At 31.9% G+C, this 17,801-nt stretch overlaps 2 protein-coding genes across 2 annotated transcripts in view; one reads left to right on the top strand and one right to left on the bottom strand.

Moving 5' to 3' along the window:
- Positions 1-776: 776 nt before the first annotated feature.
- On the top strand, positions 777-4,842 carry LOC105365432 (uncharacterized). The gene is made up of 5 exons (XM_011503586.1): positions 777-1,096; positions 1,580-1,960; positions 2,044-2,322; positions 3,104-3,603; positions 4,303-4,842. The coding sequence occupies exons 1-5, from the start codon at positions 929-931 to the stop codon at positions 4,451-4,453; spliced, it is 1,479 nt and encodes a 492-aa protein (XP_011501888.1). The 5' UTR covers positions 777-928; the 3' UTR covers positions 4,454-4,842.
- Positions 4,843-6,828: 1,986 nt separating this feature from the next.
- The window catches only part of Sin3A (SIN3 transcription regulator family member A), a 16,685-nt gene continuing 5,712 nt past the window's right edge, over positions 6,829-17,801 (bottom strand). Inside the window, exons 7-18 of the mRNA XM_011503706.1 lie at positions 17,653-17,801; positions 16,864-17,277; positions 15,986-16,464; positions 14,920-15,394; positions 14,581-14,824; positions 14,118-14,492; positions 13,864-14,033; positions 13,568-13,762; positions 13,112-13,324; positions 7,539-7,690; positions 7,239-7,410; positions 6,829-7,089 (exon numbers count right to left, since the gene is read on the bottom strand). The exon at positions 17,653-17,801 is cut by the window's right edge and continues 112 nt beyond it. Coding sequence (XP_011502008.1) covers positions 6,829-7,089; positions 7,239-7,410; positions 7,539-7,690; positions 13,112-13,324; positions 13,568-13,762; positions 13,864-14,033; positions 14,118-14,492; positions 14,581-14,824; positions 14,920-15,394; positions 15,986-16,464; positions 16,864-17,277; positions 17,653-17,801 — 3,299 coding nt within the window. The remainder of the gene's footprint in view (positions 7,090-7,238; positions 7,411-7,538; positions 7,691-13,111; positions 13,325-13,567; positions 13,763-13,863; positions 14,034-14,117; positions 14,493-14,580; positions 14,825-14,919; positions 15,395-15,985; positions 16,465-16,863; positions 17,278-17,652) is intronic.

Below are 17,801 nucleotides of genomic sequence, written 5' to 3'. Positions count from 1 at the left end.
TTCGACAATAATTTTTACTGAATTTTTTCTTTTATCAGAAATTAATAAAAAATTTTAAAAAAAAAAAAAAAAAAAAAAAAAAAAAATCAAGAATTTTTTGCGTTCTAATGGGGATAAAATACTCTTTGGAACGTATTAAATTACATTTTCGTGTTATTAATATATTTGCTTCCGTAATAAAAATATTATAGACGTCTAACATAAAAGCCTGAACAGCATACTTAAAGTTGTTAATTACACTCTTTACATTGGATAGAGAATGGAAATAAATTTTTATTCATATTAGAAGAGTTAAGACTGTGTAAAGTATAAATTTGCTCCAGTACATAAAATTCTTACTACATAATATTTATGAAGGTTATTATGCGTACGGCGTACGTTGCACGTCCCATCAATATACAACAACGTGTATAATTACGTCGAGATTTGGCATAAAAGCCAGTCAATAATAATGGAATTAGCAACAATCAAGGATAACAATAAGGAGTAATAAAAGGAAAGACGATGTAAATGAAGCGAGAAGACGTGCACAAAGAACGCAGGTATGAAGCTGTAAATTGAAAAGCTGTCCCCCGGAAAGGTAAATAGTTTCACGCAAGATGGCGCTATCTGAGCGTTGATGGTCGGCGATGATGCTGTTGCTTAGCCGTTGCATTTTTCGGCGGTTCCCAAGGTCGAGAAGTGCTGGTATCGTGCAGCTTGTGCGCGCAAGATCTCGACGAGCTCCGGCTACGCGCATGGATGATCTTCAAGAATTTTATCCCGCAGTAGCAGCAGCAGCAGCAGCAGCAGTAACAGCAGCAGCAGTAGCTGCAACCTGCGGTTCTAGGGGAACGTTGCTCGACTGTTCAGCCCGTACTAGGTTAGGGGCGGGGATCTGTCAGCCCCTACCGTGCCAATTTCAACAGGAGTCGAGGTCGTTGGAGCGATGGGCAATCATGTGGTGCGAAGCGCTGGGACAACGAAGAAGGCTACCGGCCCCAAGAGTGGAAGCAGCGTTGCCCAAACCAAACCCCCCATATCCAGAAGTTCCTCTGGCGCCGATATACAAAACACCTCCCACACTCAATTCTTGCCCATCGACAGGCTCGCCAAGGTAATTTGGTTTCACGCTTTAACACAACCCCCTGTATAATTATCTTTTTTTTTATTATCCACAACTTGTCCTCGTTCCCCCCCCCCTTTTTTTGTTCTCGATTAAACCAGGCTCGTGATCGTGATCGTGATCGTGATTTTATCGTTATCGTTATCGTGATTTCATTCGTAATCGCTGTTGTAGTCATGCTTACGATTTTACTCCTTGCAAGTTTTTGTACAATGAATTTATTATTTTTTAAGTATATACCACATGAGTTTTTAAAAATTCCAAGAAGATTAAGTTTATTTTGATAAATTAATGCTTCATCCGATATAATTTAAGATTCTAGTGAAATAAATTTTCATTATAAATTTTACAGAGCAAGAGACAAAGAAAATCAACAAAATTTCATGCGCATCAATTTTTTTCATCATATGCATGCTTATATATTCCTATATTCTTATATGTGTATATATAATAAATATAACTTTATTATTGCAGATTCTTACAGAAATTTCTCAAAAAGAAGAAGCTGTTAATGGCATAACGCAATTTGTTTTTCAAAAATATCTATTTCCACACCATCCCGAACTTGCTGATAGATTATTTTCACATTTACATGCTTCTTCAAAAGTTACAACAACTTACTTGGGACAATCTGTGTTCAAACATCAAGCTGAAAAATTTCTTGCCATTATGAATGATCAAACAGTTTTAGAAAATTATGTTAAAATGTTTTCAGAAAATAAGGAAGAAAGTGAAATTACTCCCGATGGCTTAAGAAAGTTACTAATGGTGTCATATAGATTAGCCATGAGTGGCAATAGGGGTGTTTCTTGCACGCAAATACTTAATACAGTTTCCGCTGTTGTTAATGCTTGTGTTAGTATAATAAGAAGCAAAAATGAAATACAAAAAATATTATGAATAAATTGCGTATTATATATTGATTTTTAACATTTTAGTTTCATGGTAAAGATACTTTATCAGTCAGTTTTGTTAGTAATTGGCTGTGGCAAAATTGTCAGCGTATTGTACATGGAATGCACAAATATGTCATACATATTTTAACAACGGCATACCGTAGTGGAAAAAGTTTAATGTCTAGTGAGCAATCTGGACCTCATTTGGTACCTTCCACACCTGTTTTGGATCAACCAGATAATGCTACTTTTTCAGAAACACTATTATCTATTAGTCATGTGTGGTTATTAGCTGCTACTTTGCCATACTGTTATACAAAGGTAATTTTATAAAATTTCATTAACCATTATTTGTTTATTAATTATTATAACTTATAATTTCTGTTCACTTTATAAACATTAACGTTATTAGCATAGCCAACAGTTGTATATACATAGTAGAATTGTCAAAATTCACTGTATTGAAAATGTTGTTTCTAAACTTATTAAACTTGTATAAACAATTTGTGTAAAGTATAAGAAGTCATAAAGCTCTATTAGATCGATTTACAACTTGATACATAGTGATCCACGGACAAAGAATCTATTGAATTTTTGGGTTCGTTATATAGATTTAACTGCGCGCTGTATTAACTCCTAGTGTTTCCGTTTTCGTAAGAAAATTGTAATTTGAAGTTACGATTTCATTGTGTTTAACAAATGAAATAACATGGAATTAAAATATAATAAATTAAAATAACATGGAAGAAGTGTAATATTGCTATTGATACATTGCGGTAACACATGAATGTGATAACATGAATTTGTTATATATCAAGACAACTTGAATAAACTTTTGAAAGTATTTTGAAGATGAAATTATATTAGTTTAAAGTAACTCATGGCTTTAGTATCTAGTATCTCTGATCTTTTCAGAGCTTTTTTTCCTGTACCATCGGAACTTTAAACATAAATGTTATCAAGTATTTTCAGACGGAAAGGATAAATATCGTAAATAGCTTATTGAGATTGAGCAACCATCCCCATTCTGTCTCCCCCTCCCCTGTCCCTCTGTCCTTCACTTACTCGGTTATCATTGAATTATTCGCATTTGGTTTCCCAGACTGAAGAGGATCCACACAAAGATGGGATTCAGGCGCTGATAACGAAAATGTCGGGAACGGTATGCTTACGTCACTGGACGCCGCTGTATAACAGCGACCAGCATGGGGCTGCGGCCAACCGATTTCTGCACCATGTTCTCGGTTATAAAGGACCAACCCTTATTTTTATCCGAGGCGTAAACGATACAGAAGATCGCAACCATTATCCAACTTATTGTATTTGTTCGGCAGCAGAGTGGCGCGAATCTCATCTCTATTGGGGCAACGAAGACTCAATGGTGATAGAACTTCTACCTAATTACCGTGTCGTCCAGAAAGGTAGCAAACTTTTGTACTTAAACACGAGCATCCGAGGATACCCGCAAGGGTTGCGTGCTGGCGCCGATCCTCGGAGTCCCTGTGTGGCCATTGACCAATCTTTTCATGAAGTTAACTTCGCGGGTGTGCCTTACCGTATCTCTAGTCTTGAAGTCTGGGGCTGCGGCGACTCCAAATCAAGGTAACATTCAGAGCTTTTTTATATATTTGTAACTTAATTCGTGATATTATTGCAAATGATTATTCAAACATGTGCGATGAAGTTATATTTCAGCTACCCTTCCTTAAGATGATTTTTATACGCGATGTTTGAGTAAACTCCAACCGTCCATTCGATTAATGTAGCTGCCTCTTGTATTTTGGAATTGTCTTTTATATTAATAATGGTATCCCAATAGAGTATCTTATAAGTACTGAAAATTTTAAAATTTAAGAAAAAAATTATATACAATTATGTGAGAATACAATTTTAAGATAAAATTTCCATATGTAATCTTTTAAATAGAATAACAAGTTAATTCATATGCAGAAAAGAAAGAATTATTAGTAAGCAACAAAATAAATTACATCAATGTCAGAAAAACGCTTACATTGTTCTTCCGCTTTTACTATTATTTACTTTTACTTTAATCAATTGCAAAGACAACGTTATTAAATATACTGCTTGAATTATTTTTCCTAATACTTTTACATAAAATTATTAATCAAAATTAAATATATTGTAGAGTTATGTTATGGATGCCGGTGAAATAAAATTGTATTAGAACAATCACATTTATTTATTCGATATATAAATATAATTTAATATTAAAGATTTAAAAAATGTATCCAAGCAATGAAGTAGAAACTTAATTTGATTAGAAATGTTTTTGTGTTGTAGAGAAAGACAATTAGAAATAAAGAAATGGCAAGTGAAGGAGGCTGAAAAGCAGAGAGTTGTTAAATTAAGTACATCCGAATGGTTGGATCATCCAGATAGATATTTATTGGAATTAGCAGGAAGGCCTTCTTATAATAATTCCAGTAGTTAAAGCAAATCGGAAATTTTGTTGGAATCTGTATATATGTATATAATGGAACGAACTTTATGGTTAAATATCAAAATTGAATTACAATGTTTGCATTTTGATTATTCTCTTCCAAGTGCCAGAATTTATTTATTTATGCGGTTTTCATTTAAAAATAGATAACTTAAAGATATTAAAAATACATTGAAAGTTAAAATAAATGTAATGCCCCTGTGTGTGCATGTGCTTTTTAAACGCCTTTTATGGAAGGTATAAATAAAAAATTAATTGCTTACGAAGTCTATTCAAATGATACAAATAGAATATATTATAATACGATTACATCAATAAATCCAATAAATCACAGATTGACATTAATAATGTAAACAAATGAATATTTTTGTGAAATTAAATGCAGTTACCAATTTTATAAATGTTTTGTTTATTTTTCATTGCATTTATATTTAACTTTTTAAATGTATTATTTAATACGCACCTTAAAGAGATAAATAAAAAATATTTTTGTTTTAATGTAAATTATATTATAAATATATAAAAAAAAATTTCCTCAATGTTCTTGTGTAAAAAATTTATGAATAATAAGAATTTTATTATGTGATAAAATATTTGTGAAAATATAGAGGCACTTACCCTTCAAAAAATTTGAAAATACGGAAGTAAAGTAAAATATTATTTAATAAAAGTAAAGGAGAAAATTATTTGCATTATTAATATATATCTAAAACAATACACAATCTTAAATTTTTATTTTATAATTATTTTATACTATTTTCTTGTACGTATGGATCAAGATATTTATTATTTGTGCAAAATATACAGATATTAAATTATCATTTAACATACGTAATTTATTTATACATTTATGTATTAATTTATACTAGATCAATATATACCTAGTTTATTTTTTAAAAAGTGCGCATATTTTTCTCATTTTTTGTATTTGATATAAAAACTATAATTGCTTCGCAGAAATTTTCTTTAATCACAAATAATTAGATTCTCAATGTTTATTTTAGAATAATTATTTAATGGAATCTAATTATATTTAATTATAAAATAGTTAATGAAAATGTTTACACTTTATAACACAGGCACTGATGTCTCTTAAATAAAAAAGTTATTCACCAAAAATACGATTACGCAGATAATGGGATACTGCGTTGTCATAAAATTTTTAAATATGAAATATTTGTACACAATTACGGAATTATATTTAATATTATTATACTTATATTATACAGAACAATATTTGAAGGACTGATAAAATTTGCTGCTATATATTTCGACCTTCGTTTCTCATTAACTTTTACATTATGTGAAATGTCACATTTTTTCAAACCTTCTTACTTTAATGCATACGCTTGTAGGTTATAATAAAGTTTATAGCCTAAAATTACAGGTGAGAATTTAAGGCCTTTAACTTTTGATTTTTCATATTTTCCTACATGTTAAAAAAAATTAATATAATTTAATAATAACAACCATCGTAATTTAATTTTTTAGTTTGACTAAAGATTTGAAAAAACTTGGTGATGGTAAATCTCTTATTTAAATATGTAAAATACAATCTATATAATTAGTACTAGCATTCAGAAATATTAAAATTACTCTGTATAAACATTTTAATGAACAATCGATATCAACAGGTCAACATAACAAAGCGATATTAAATTAATATAAACAAAATTATGCTGCTTTTAATTGAAATACAAAATTTCAATTAAATAAGTGTACTACCTATTCAAAAAAATAACAAAAAGCTTAATTTTTATTCTTGCTGTAAATTCTTTTTTACTTTTTCCTCTATTAAAATGTCAATTTGACGAAAGCAAAAGAATACAATGGGATCATTAGTTTCATCATTAAAATACGCACATTATCTAATCGCTGTGTGATGCATCGGCAAAGTGCTAAATAGCAAAAAAATATCTCACGAATTTAAATGTGTTTAAACCAAGGTATCTTCATATACCTTTCACGAGGGCTCAAATAAAATGAATCACAACACGAAATATATCTTTCGAAAAATATTACAAAAATTAGCAGCCTCCTCAAGAAGGCAGGCTCTTTCTGTCTATTTACAGTATAAAATGTATCACTTTAACATGGCTTAATATTAAATATAGATATTATAAGTTGTCGATGCATTGAAAAAGCGACACGTTTCTTAATAAATCGTACAGGCGCACTCTTAAAACCTATTATAACTACATGAAAATAATGAAAATAAAAGGTAATCAAAAGCACGAATTAATGATACTAGTTATTCTTGGATTACAGCTATCACTATCCGAAGAGGATTATCATTTGTACATAGAATACAATTTGTTGCTGGCGATTTGTTGCAGATCGTTGAATTGGAAGAATCAATGGGTTGGCTACTCGCCAGGTTTGATTTGATCGAGCTGCTGCTCCAACTGCAATCGATCAATGCAGTATCGATTGTATTGTCGATAAGGTGAGCGTGCCTGATCATTATCCGTTATCACACGTGTTTTGTGAGGGATCAAGTTTTCGTAACGACCCATCAGCCAATCTTGACAAAGCCTATGTTGGGCGTCAACAACGTTCTTAGTCACCCATTTGAAATGCCACTGTTGAAATTTCGCGTTCATGCTTTTGGATACGATTGAATGACACTGCAAATTAAAATACAAAGTCAGTGTAAATAGTTTCGTTTCATGATGAACAATGGACGATTGTAATGGTAGAATGAAAAAGGGAAAAAGGGTTGTCCTCATAAAGATTATCGCATAAGACTATGCGACTTAAGTTGTCGTGGGCGTACCTGCTTTGCTCGCGTAAAACAGCCTTTTTTATACAGAGTACTTTCTTGATTGACAACGTAGATAACACGATAGTTGTTCAAATTGAACGTACATTGCATTTCATCGGACGTAACAAGATCCGATCCATCCATCGCTTCGGCTCCTGCATCGTACGACTTTTTGTTGTCTGGACTAGAATAAAAATTTCATTTATTACATAAACGAGAATTAATTGATAGGGGAAACATCGTTTAAGCTGCATTTATTGCTTTTCATCAATCGAAGCAATAATGAGCAGCAATCTATTGGACCATACGTACTCAGCTATTTTTTCAGAATTCACTGCATCAGGTGAGAAGGCCCTCATCTTTTGGGCCGTGTGCTTGCGATATTGGCGAACATTTCGGTAAAGATATACTCGTTTTCGACCTGCCAAAATCTTGCTTAAAGAGCTCCATCCATTCCCATCAATCTATAACAATTATCATTCTTCGTCACTTAGTGCTTTCATTAATGACAGATAAGAAATAAAAAATATTCTTTTTTTATATAATTAATTAGAGAAATTTCTTGCTGTCTATTTTTCCACTTTTACGAAACATTTTGAACGTTAATTGCACACGCCGGCAATGCATTATATATATATATATATATATATATATATATATATATATATATACACATACATAAAGTGAATATGAAAGTGGGACAAGAAGCAACGTACATTCATTTCCAAATTTCTTAGAAATTATAAATTAATTCGTTTAAAATAAGGAAAAATAAGTGTGTTGAAATCAGTGTGGATATATCGCCAATGAGCTTACTGTGTCATATATTACGAAGTAGAATGAGCCGAAGAAAAATGAAAACAAAAAGCATCGTTGCAGCCGTATCGAGTGCTAGTCAACTCGTGAAAAAATTGGCCTTGCAGCTCGATAAAACAACATTGCATAATGAGATTTACAAGAAATAAAACGAATCGAAAAAGGCGATTAATGATGACAAGAATATTCCCAGTAATTAGATAAAATATATATTTATATATATGTTAATTATGTTTTTTTTATTCTTAGTCCACAGTTCATTACCAAAGTTTAAGCGTCGATTAAGGTCTTTGCAGAGTGATCGGTATGTCCATAGGAAGATTATAAGGGATGCAATGGAAGTTCCATGATGGGACGGGAATTTGATGATCTTCGTAAATGAAAATTCGCGAACCAAGTCTCTTGCGAATGTTAACTTCTTCTACAAGTCTCGTCCGACTCTAATGCATAAAATAATGCGTTAGGAATAGGATCGTGTATTTTACTTTTTCTTATTAATTATGATCGCAAGCATACTATATGAAATAGTTAGGAAAAGGGAAAATGTTTTTACATTATTTTTTTTAATGCATGTAGTACGTTCTTACGTGCCATGTAGATTTTATTAAATCAATTATTTCAATTATTGTGAACTTTGCGCTTTAACGTAAACATTTTGAAAAACTGTCGAGTTTAAAATTACATTACGGCAATTATGGACATCAGATACTTAATAATTCATGAATTTAATAGCAATATCTATCATAGCAATTATTTTCTTGTTTCATATAATCAAGGAATGATTGCGCACACGCGAATGACCGATGTAATTATCACTTTGTATTGAATGATATGTACGAATAAATTATTTCAGGTATACTTTAAAAAGGTATAGAAATAAAATTAGACTTTTGAACTGGTTAAATAGTTCCAAGTTTATTCATTCTTTTTAACAATTTAAGGACTTAATTTATATTTTTAAAAGCGCAAAATTTAGCATTTATATATATATATATATATATATATATATATATATATATATATCTATATATATATATCGTAAAAAGTAACTTTAATATTTCAAGAATTCATAACAGAATATAGAAATGAAAAAATTTATCTGAACACTTTCAAGCTTAAACAGTTTTTAAAAACGCTTACATGAATGGACAGTAAAAAATTATAAGTTATTGCAACAAGTTCATAACAGTTGAAAAAGATGTATAAATAAAGAATAAAATCCTTTTTCCCCTTTTCGAATTCTTGAGCTTTTCATCCTATATGCCATGAAAAATAGCAACAAACTCGCTTATTTGACCGACAATAAACACGCATTCTGAGCAGCAAAGAGGAAACGAACTATCGAAAAATAAATTAATAATAAAAAAGAAGAAAAATCAATTAAAAAACGGATGAATAATAATAATAATAATAATAATAATACCAGTAATAATAATGATAATATAATAATAAAAATAATAACAATATTAATAATAACAATATCGATAACAGTAGTATAAAAAAGAAACTAAGAAAGAAATCTTCATCTTTTTTCAATTATTCAGTGGTACAAAAATGATGTTAGACAATAATGTTTAAAAGCATCGTTCATATATTTCAATATCTCTCTTCTATACAATATTGTTGCCATTTATATCATTATATGCATATTCATTTCATATACAAGTTAAAGATACAAAATATATTTATATTTATAATCTACACACATATACACACACACACACATATATATATATATATATATATATATATGCATATATACACATATATACATATATATGCATATATATATATATATATATATATATATATATATATATACATATACATATATACATATCGCTCTCTCTTTCTCTTTATTTATGTGTGTGTGTGTGTGTGTGTTTGGTACGTGCGCGGGCGCACACATAGATCAAGATTAAAGTTCATTGCATTTTAAAAGGGTTTTTTTTCGGGAAAATTTAAGGATGTGTTTAGGTACGAACTAGTAACATTTACAAATTGAACATGGTTTTTCGTCTTTTCTCCTTTTATACGGACAAACGTTTCCTTTTTTCCTGCTCTTTCATTCAGACAGACGCATACGCTCTCACACACACCCATTCTTTTCATTTGTTTCTCATTTGTGTTCTCCAAGTAGTTAGTATATTACAACAAACTTCGCGAAGATAACTGATTTCTATTCTTCTTTCTTAATTTTTGTCTTTCATTTCTTCAGAGTTGCCAAACATACAAATGGTATATATAATGTCGACCCAATTTTTCGTAGCATTCCCTTGTTATCACTCGCGGGCCAGGAGGTCCACTCAAAACGCAAACGAGTAAACGCAGTTATCCAAATCATATAATAAAACCCTATTGCGAATTTTTAATTGTTATATACATATTCTTAAATTGTCTTTTAATTTATTTCTATTCGTAGGTAGCGATGCTTAACAGTCAATACTCTTCTTTCTCTTTCACTTATAAAATTGGAACTTATAGAATTGTCTGACGAAGATTATACTGTTCTAATTAAGTGTTTGGAAATCGTCGTCACTTTTTCCAAGTTCGCGTTTACTTCCATTTCAGTGTCTTATTATGTTTACTTTTATTACAGAGTTTTTCATTTCCTCGTGTTACGCGTTTATATTCGCTTTAAAAAGAAAAAATGACAGAGAAAATGTTTTTTGGTAATATTATTCTATTTTTCTACAATTTTTCTGTCTGATTCTATAAACAGGATACTGCGATACATTTTGCAATACACTTATCTACTTTCTTTTTCGATATTTCCAATAAAGATCAATCAAAAGGGAAATTATACACGTTTAAAAAAGGAAGAACTTGGAATTATAATTTTTATAATATTATAATAAAAAATAAGAGAGTTAAACTCAAAAAATATTGTAAAAATGGCGTAATACTGAAAAAGTGAGACGATGACCACTTGACTTTTCAACGACGCGCGAGCAATAAGGGACTTCAATTTTTTCAGTATATATAAATCATTAATGCAATTGTTCTTTTCGAATATTATTTATTGGACGTTCTAGTTTCAATTCGTTCATATAATCATTATTTATTGTTTTTCTCCCACTTCATTTTGTTTTAATAAATATGCATCACAATGCATTATGTATGTACAAATTTGATAAACAAAAAGGAGCGATATATGTCGAGTGTAAAAGTCAAAGTGTCTCAAGCTGTGTGCTTTTTACGGAATTTTGCTCATCGACAAAAGTTCGTTTATGATGTTCATGGAGCAATTTTTATTATCTTTTATATTACCCCCTCTTTCTTTCTCTCTTTTCTCTCACTCACACACACACGCACTCTCTCTCTCTCTCTCTCTCTCTCTCTCTCTTATTCCTTACAGTATAGTAACGTAAAACGACTAAAATTTACTACTGTTTTTCTAATTTCTAGTACGTATAAAAATTCTATCCAACTATTTACAACCTCTAATTTATGGAATATTTACAATATCGGAGAGAAATTGAAGGATTTACAACTAGTCAATTGCTTGCATATATATAAATGTTATATACACATGCATTAGACTTTTCGGTGCGATTCCCTCAACATTTCGTTGACTTTCTTTCAATATTGTTAACACGAGGTCGAATAAAACTGCAAAGCCTAGTCTAAATTATCACTGGAACTTTAAAACATTTTTTGTTTGTTTTTTGTTTTGTTTTGAAAAATAGTATCAATTTGTATTAAAGAAAGGCATTCGATGATTTTTAATAGATCGTGAGTATCATTAAATGCTTAGGGAATCGTAACGAGGAATTAACTTACATAACCTACATTCGCTGCCAATTACACGTTCATCGCAACGAAAGTCATATGCATGAATTACTTCTGTTTATGTAACTTATTACTCCTTTATTATTAATAGAAACTTTGCCCAATTTCGTTTAAATCGTACCCAATACTTTCGGACATTAGATTAAGCAATAGCGACATTCATTTATTTGTTAAATTTCTTTGTATAACCATAATTTTAAATTATTTTTATTTATAAATTAGTATTGAAAGACAAACTATCAATGTAAATCATGTTTCTTAAAATCAAGTTGATATTATGTCAAAGACCATTTTCTTATTAAATTTCATTTAAGAAACAATTTTTGTAACAGTACTTTAAACAATATTTTACTTTGTAAATATATATATTTTTTTTAAAAATAAATTCATGGCAACTGTTTTAAATTAATTCATATAAAATTAAAAAAAAAAAAAAAAAATAAAAGTGAATTAATAACATGTATTGTGGTCGACATTAAAACAAATAATATAATTTTATAGTGAAATGTTGCACCCATAACTATGAAATACACAGAATACTAACCAAAATTATTTCATAATAAATAAAATACTACGAGCTAAAACTGTATAATTAAAAAACTGAAAATTTATATATCATGTCATCTTTTGAAAATACTGCAGTTTATAAAATAGCACCCAACTATGTAAAAATAAATATTTTACTATGGTACTTTTAAAAACCGACCACATACGATTAAAGGTAAGCAGCTATTACTGTCAGTGCAAACAAATATACTCGCGAATCAATAAAAGGGCCAAGATAAATCTCCATTAACTTATTGTAACAAGTCAGAATAGACCAAAGGTTAGATACATATTCTAATTTCGCTAATCTACAGTCTTTAGATGGACAAACTTGTACGATTATTACTATCCGATGGACAAAAATTTACGATCACTAGCCCATTGTCAGTGTTCTTCTGAAGATAAATAAGCAAAACGCTGCAAAGCTATAGAAATAAAGACATAAATGAATCCATCTGTTTTATATCCTCAGAAGACATTCTTTTTTATACGATTATAAATGTTTGATACAGTTTCCATCGGAAACTGTCTATCGATGAAGCAAACAGCCGTCGACGAGAAAATGACGCGCGCGCGCGCGTGTGTGAATCGCGAGAGTACATAAAAAACCACGAGAGCGCAATCTACAACGTTGGCAATTGAAAGGGGTGTGGGTCCTATACCTTCTTGTTAATGTCAGTATTCTTGCGCTTTCTGCCCCTCCCCCCCCTTGCCGCCTGGTCGCTACTCACAGGATGATTGGCTGGTGGCTCATTGTCTGACGAAATTGGGACGTCCTTTGGACTTGTTTGCCCGGTCGCAGATGACGAGAATCTCTCAACGTAAGAAGACCATTTCTCTGTTGCCGTCACTGACTCCCTGTCGCGGTCTCTACAATTGCTCTCAACAGTCTCCTCACCCTCCGTGTCCAATAATTCTATCGTCATTTTACAATTTTTTTTATACTGAAATAGAAAATTCTAAAGTCAATAGTGCCTTTATATTTCATATATAATAAGTCAATAGTCACGTGAACATTTATTATATTAGACAATATAGACATCATTTCATTAAATAATAATTATTAATTTGAAATTAAAAGTGTTAAAAGTAAGACCGAAAACTATTTAGAATCATCGACAAGATTTCATTTAATTAAAAAAAAATTTTTTTTTATAAATATGTCATAAATTAAGTTAAAAACTTACAATATATATTTTAAAGCAGTTTTCTTCGGCCATTGTTTTTTCAGCCTTCCTTTGATACGCGGTTTCACAAGGTATTCTTAAATAGGCTGTGGAACAGAAGCCACCGGCACCATTGCTTTCTTTTGGTTGTTTTTGCTCCCGTTGAAATAGCTCCATACATTGTTGACAAACGAGATCCGAAACTAAATGTTGAAGCTAAAAATTAACCAGTTGGTTTATTTTAACGATCTATGAAATGAATGATACAATTCATAAATATATAAGCATAATTTACGAATTAAATCTTGCTATCTTACCTGTCTGACAGCATAAGTTACAACTTTGTCCAAAGTAAAAGCAATGTATGCGTGAATTCCAAACATTTCTCTGAGGGTATCTTCGTATGCATTACTCTCCATATTACCATCCAAGACATTTTTAACCATGTCGAGAAAGGCTGGATAGTAATCTTCTATTTCAATTTCACCTACGAAATTAAAGAATTGTAAGGCACTTGTATAACTTTCAACTATTTAAAAATTAAAATACTTCTATCCTATTGATCGCTCACCTTTAGGCTTCAACCTCAAAGCAACAGCTGTACTTTCTTTTCGTTGCTGTTTGTATCGAGATTCTTCGTCTGCAAGGGCTACAGCTCTGTCATACATTCTTGTTAATCTTTCACAAAGTATCTGATGAAGCCTCAGAAATAGGTACCAATTATTACTCCCCATGAAAAGTGTGTAAGCTTCCTCAGGATCAGTCGAGAGAGCATGAATAGGGGGTTTGATGTCAGGATCGTGTTTTATTACAGTAGAGGATGGTGCGGGCGAGGGCGGAGTTTTATTCCTACTACCTTGAAGCCCGCCGCCAATTGAGGCAGTTGTCGTCGTAGCCGTTTGCGTACTGTTGCCGCACGATACCGAGTTCATTTCATCCTTTTCATCTGGAGCATTTAATATATAAGGATTTTATATAATTATCTTAGTCTTTAACAAGAATTTTTCGGAATAATATAAAAAGTTTCTACGTACTATCTTCATCTTGCTCGTCATCGCTAAGTTCTTGCCGAGGATGAAAGAATAGATCAGGAACAAAGTGTTTGAGAAGAAGTTTTATTCGTTGCTTATCCTCTTTATGAATAGCAGTCTGACGTTTAACGTGATGTATTAAGAGATTAGCCGCGTCATCCAAGACAGATTTATCTTTGTAAGCTAAAATCAAGTGTGGTCCACTGCCGTTTTGATTTTCGCCATTTTCATCGGCCTGCTCATGCCTCTATAAAATCACGTAAAATTTTAAATGACTTTAACTCTTGAAAGAAAATGTCCGAAAAATGTATACAATTTAAATATATGTAGCGCTTAACTTACCTCGTCGTATAAAATTTCGATTTCATTAAATAAGCTCTTAGACCTTAGCGCCTTGACATCATTTTGTTTGAAGTTAATGCCCTGGTGATCCAAGGACTTAAGGTAATACTTTTCGTTTTGCTCCCTCCAGATTTTATTGAAGCCCTTCTGAGCTTCCCGCCACTCTTCCTCTTTACTTTTCAGTCTCCGTAAAACGACTGGTACCGCTACCATGGGATTTTTTTTAAGACCATCAATAATGTCCGCTGCCTTCTCGCCGTATATCCTCTTTAAAGCACGTTGATGGATTGTTGGCGAACATCCCCCCAAACAGTCATCCAGCTTGAACTTTTGAAGCTCCTCCTGTGACATCCTACTCATCTTTTTATGAACTCCTTCGAGCACCCTAATCGTCGCGGCATTCGTCTCTATCACACCATCCAATTCGAATCGCTCATCTTCGCAACGATATATGAACTCCTCAAATTGGGTTTTTCTTAAATTGAAAAAACAGACGTTTCACACAATTTATGCATTATACATATAGAACAAATTAATTCAGAAACATTAATTATTAATCATTTATTAATTATTTGGAATTACTTTTAAACAATTTGAAAATGAAAATTTCCGTAAAGCTGTTGAAAATCTTTATTGAACAATATTTCAACATTCTTTGTTAAATTCAAAATTATTAATTAACAATACCGATGGTTATCCCATTAGTCTTTCAATCTTGAAAACACTTTCAATCGTTTCTTAATTTTTTAAGTAATTGAAACGCTCGTATTAACAAATAGAAAAAATAAATATCTTACTGGCTTGCTTAACAATTTAGATTAATTTAGAATTTGTTATCATGATTCAATAGTAAGAAAACAGATACAAAATTAGCATTATAAGAATAAATCATCAAAATAATGTTAAATTTGAAAGAATAACTTTTGATAAAACATGATAAAATATCGATGAAAATTATTGCAATATAAGACGAAAAGAATTGTTTCTTGATATTATTGAATGAAGAGGGGCGTTGTCAATAATACCAATCGTAACCAGCCACTTGTGCATTATTGTGCATGCTTACCTAGAACTAACGAACGTACTGTCCTCCGACCAAGTTGGAAACGACACCCAAGTATCGTTCAAGACCTCTTTACACAATTGCGTCCTGCCTGTACACTTCGGTTGCACGTAGGACTTGGGTAGGGCGCAATAAGAGGCGCCCAATCTCTTGCAAGCTGAGTAGTCAATTTCCATAGCAAGATCACCTTGAGGTCTGTCTTGATGGCTTCGTACCACATTGTTGGGTAGCGCTTCGATATTAACGCAACTAACGGTAGCGGCGCCACTCTGGTTCGTACAGGTTGACGTCGTCGACGATGCTGTGGACTCCGGTAGATGGCCAAGAAAATCCTTGAACCATCGCAGTAGTTCGGGAAAACGCCCGAGGAACGGCGTAACTAATTGCACTAGTTCAGTCTTGGATATAATTTCTTGGTTGAACAAGACCAAGCAGCGCAGGAAATTTTCATACACCTCCTGCGACCTCAATGCTTTTCGCACCTGATTCACAAGATTAAGAGAATATTATTTATTAATTTATTTGACATAAAATGGGCATTTTGCCATTAATTTTAAAAACAATCTATTCTCTAATCAAATAACGACATTGTTCAATAATCTTGAAAATTATTATCTGCTATAAAAAATTTTTATAGGATAATTTTTATAATTTTTTATTCAATGTTCGTACGAAAAATAAAATAGAATCACATTCCAATGAATATAATGGAAATTGAAAATAATTAAAATCATTAGTAACATTTGAGATCAATTAAGGGTATTAAAAGATGCTACTGCAGATCGTATGCATTTAGATAAATAAATGTAAGCAGCGTTTTATATAAAATATGAATGGCCCAATGGATTATCATTTAAAACGGAGTAGGAGAGTGTATATACTTTGTCGAAGAAGGCGTAGTCGTTGAGGGTGCCGTGTTTCCCCACCTCAGCTATAGAGATATCCCGCACCGATGCGACCTTGTGTTTCTTAGGAGGCGGCGGGCCATGGGGTACATGTGAATTCCCGGTGGACATGGACGTGGTAAAAGATGGACTCCGCTTGAGCTGACCAGTGCTGTGACCGAACTTCTGTCCAGAATTCCCTATGTCCCGCACTCCTGTCCGTTCGCGTTCTCGATCCCTGTCCCGATGGTCCCGACTCTCACGCTCGAGGCCGCCAGGACCCGTCAAATCACGGTGCTCTCGTGGCACCGCCCCAGAGTTGTTGTACGTTGTCTTTAAACCTAAAGGTTTCTTCAAGATCGTCGCGTGATCATTGACCGCTCCCACCTTGTTACTCTGAAACATAGCAGACTGGTACCCATCAGAGTTAGAGACAGTTTTTAGGAGTCATCTAAACTAGTGGTATAGAAAAAATACTAATAAATTTATATTAATAAAGAATCGAAATATGCGCGTATACAACAATCGGCTATAAATTTAAAATTAGTTAACGGCTTCATTACTTTTTCTATCGTGATAATGTACTATTCCTATCATTTAAATTTATTTGGCAGACCAGTATTAGATATTATAGGCAAAATAAAATATTAAAATAACTGTTAATATAACGTAAATTTTTTTTACCGATTTAATGAAAATACGAGAAAAGTGTAATATAGAGTACATAAGAAGTTGTGTATAAAAATTAGAAAATCCAGTGCTTAAAAAATAATAAAGAGTACTCACCAGGGCACTTTGCTGACTCGTTGCATCAGGCAAAAACTGCCCGAATTCTAAAAGAAGATCCTCCTGATTTTCAAATAATTTAGCCACTTGACTATAGACTTCAGCTTCTGTAAGATGTTTTCCACTGCCAGGAATGGCACCACCACTTC

The sequence above is a fragment of the Ceratosolen solmsi genome, unplaced genomic scaffold, assembly GCF_000503995.2.
Source record: "Ceratosolen solmsi marchali unplaced genomic scaffold, CerSol_1.0 scaffold8, whole genome shotgun sequence".
NCBI classification, from domain to species: Eukaryota; Metazoa; Arthropoda; class Insecta; order Hymenoptera; family Agaonidae; genus Ceratosolen; species Ceratosolen solmsi.
This window is presented reverse-complemented; position numbering and strand designations above follow the sequence as displayed.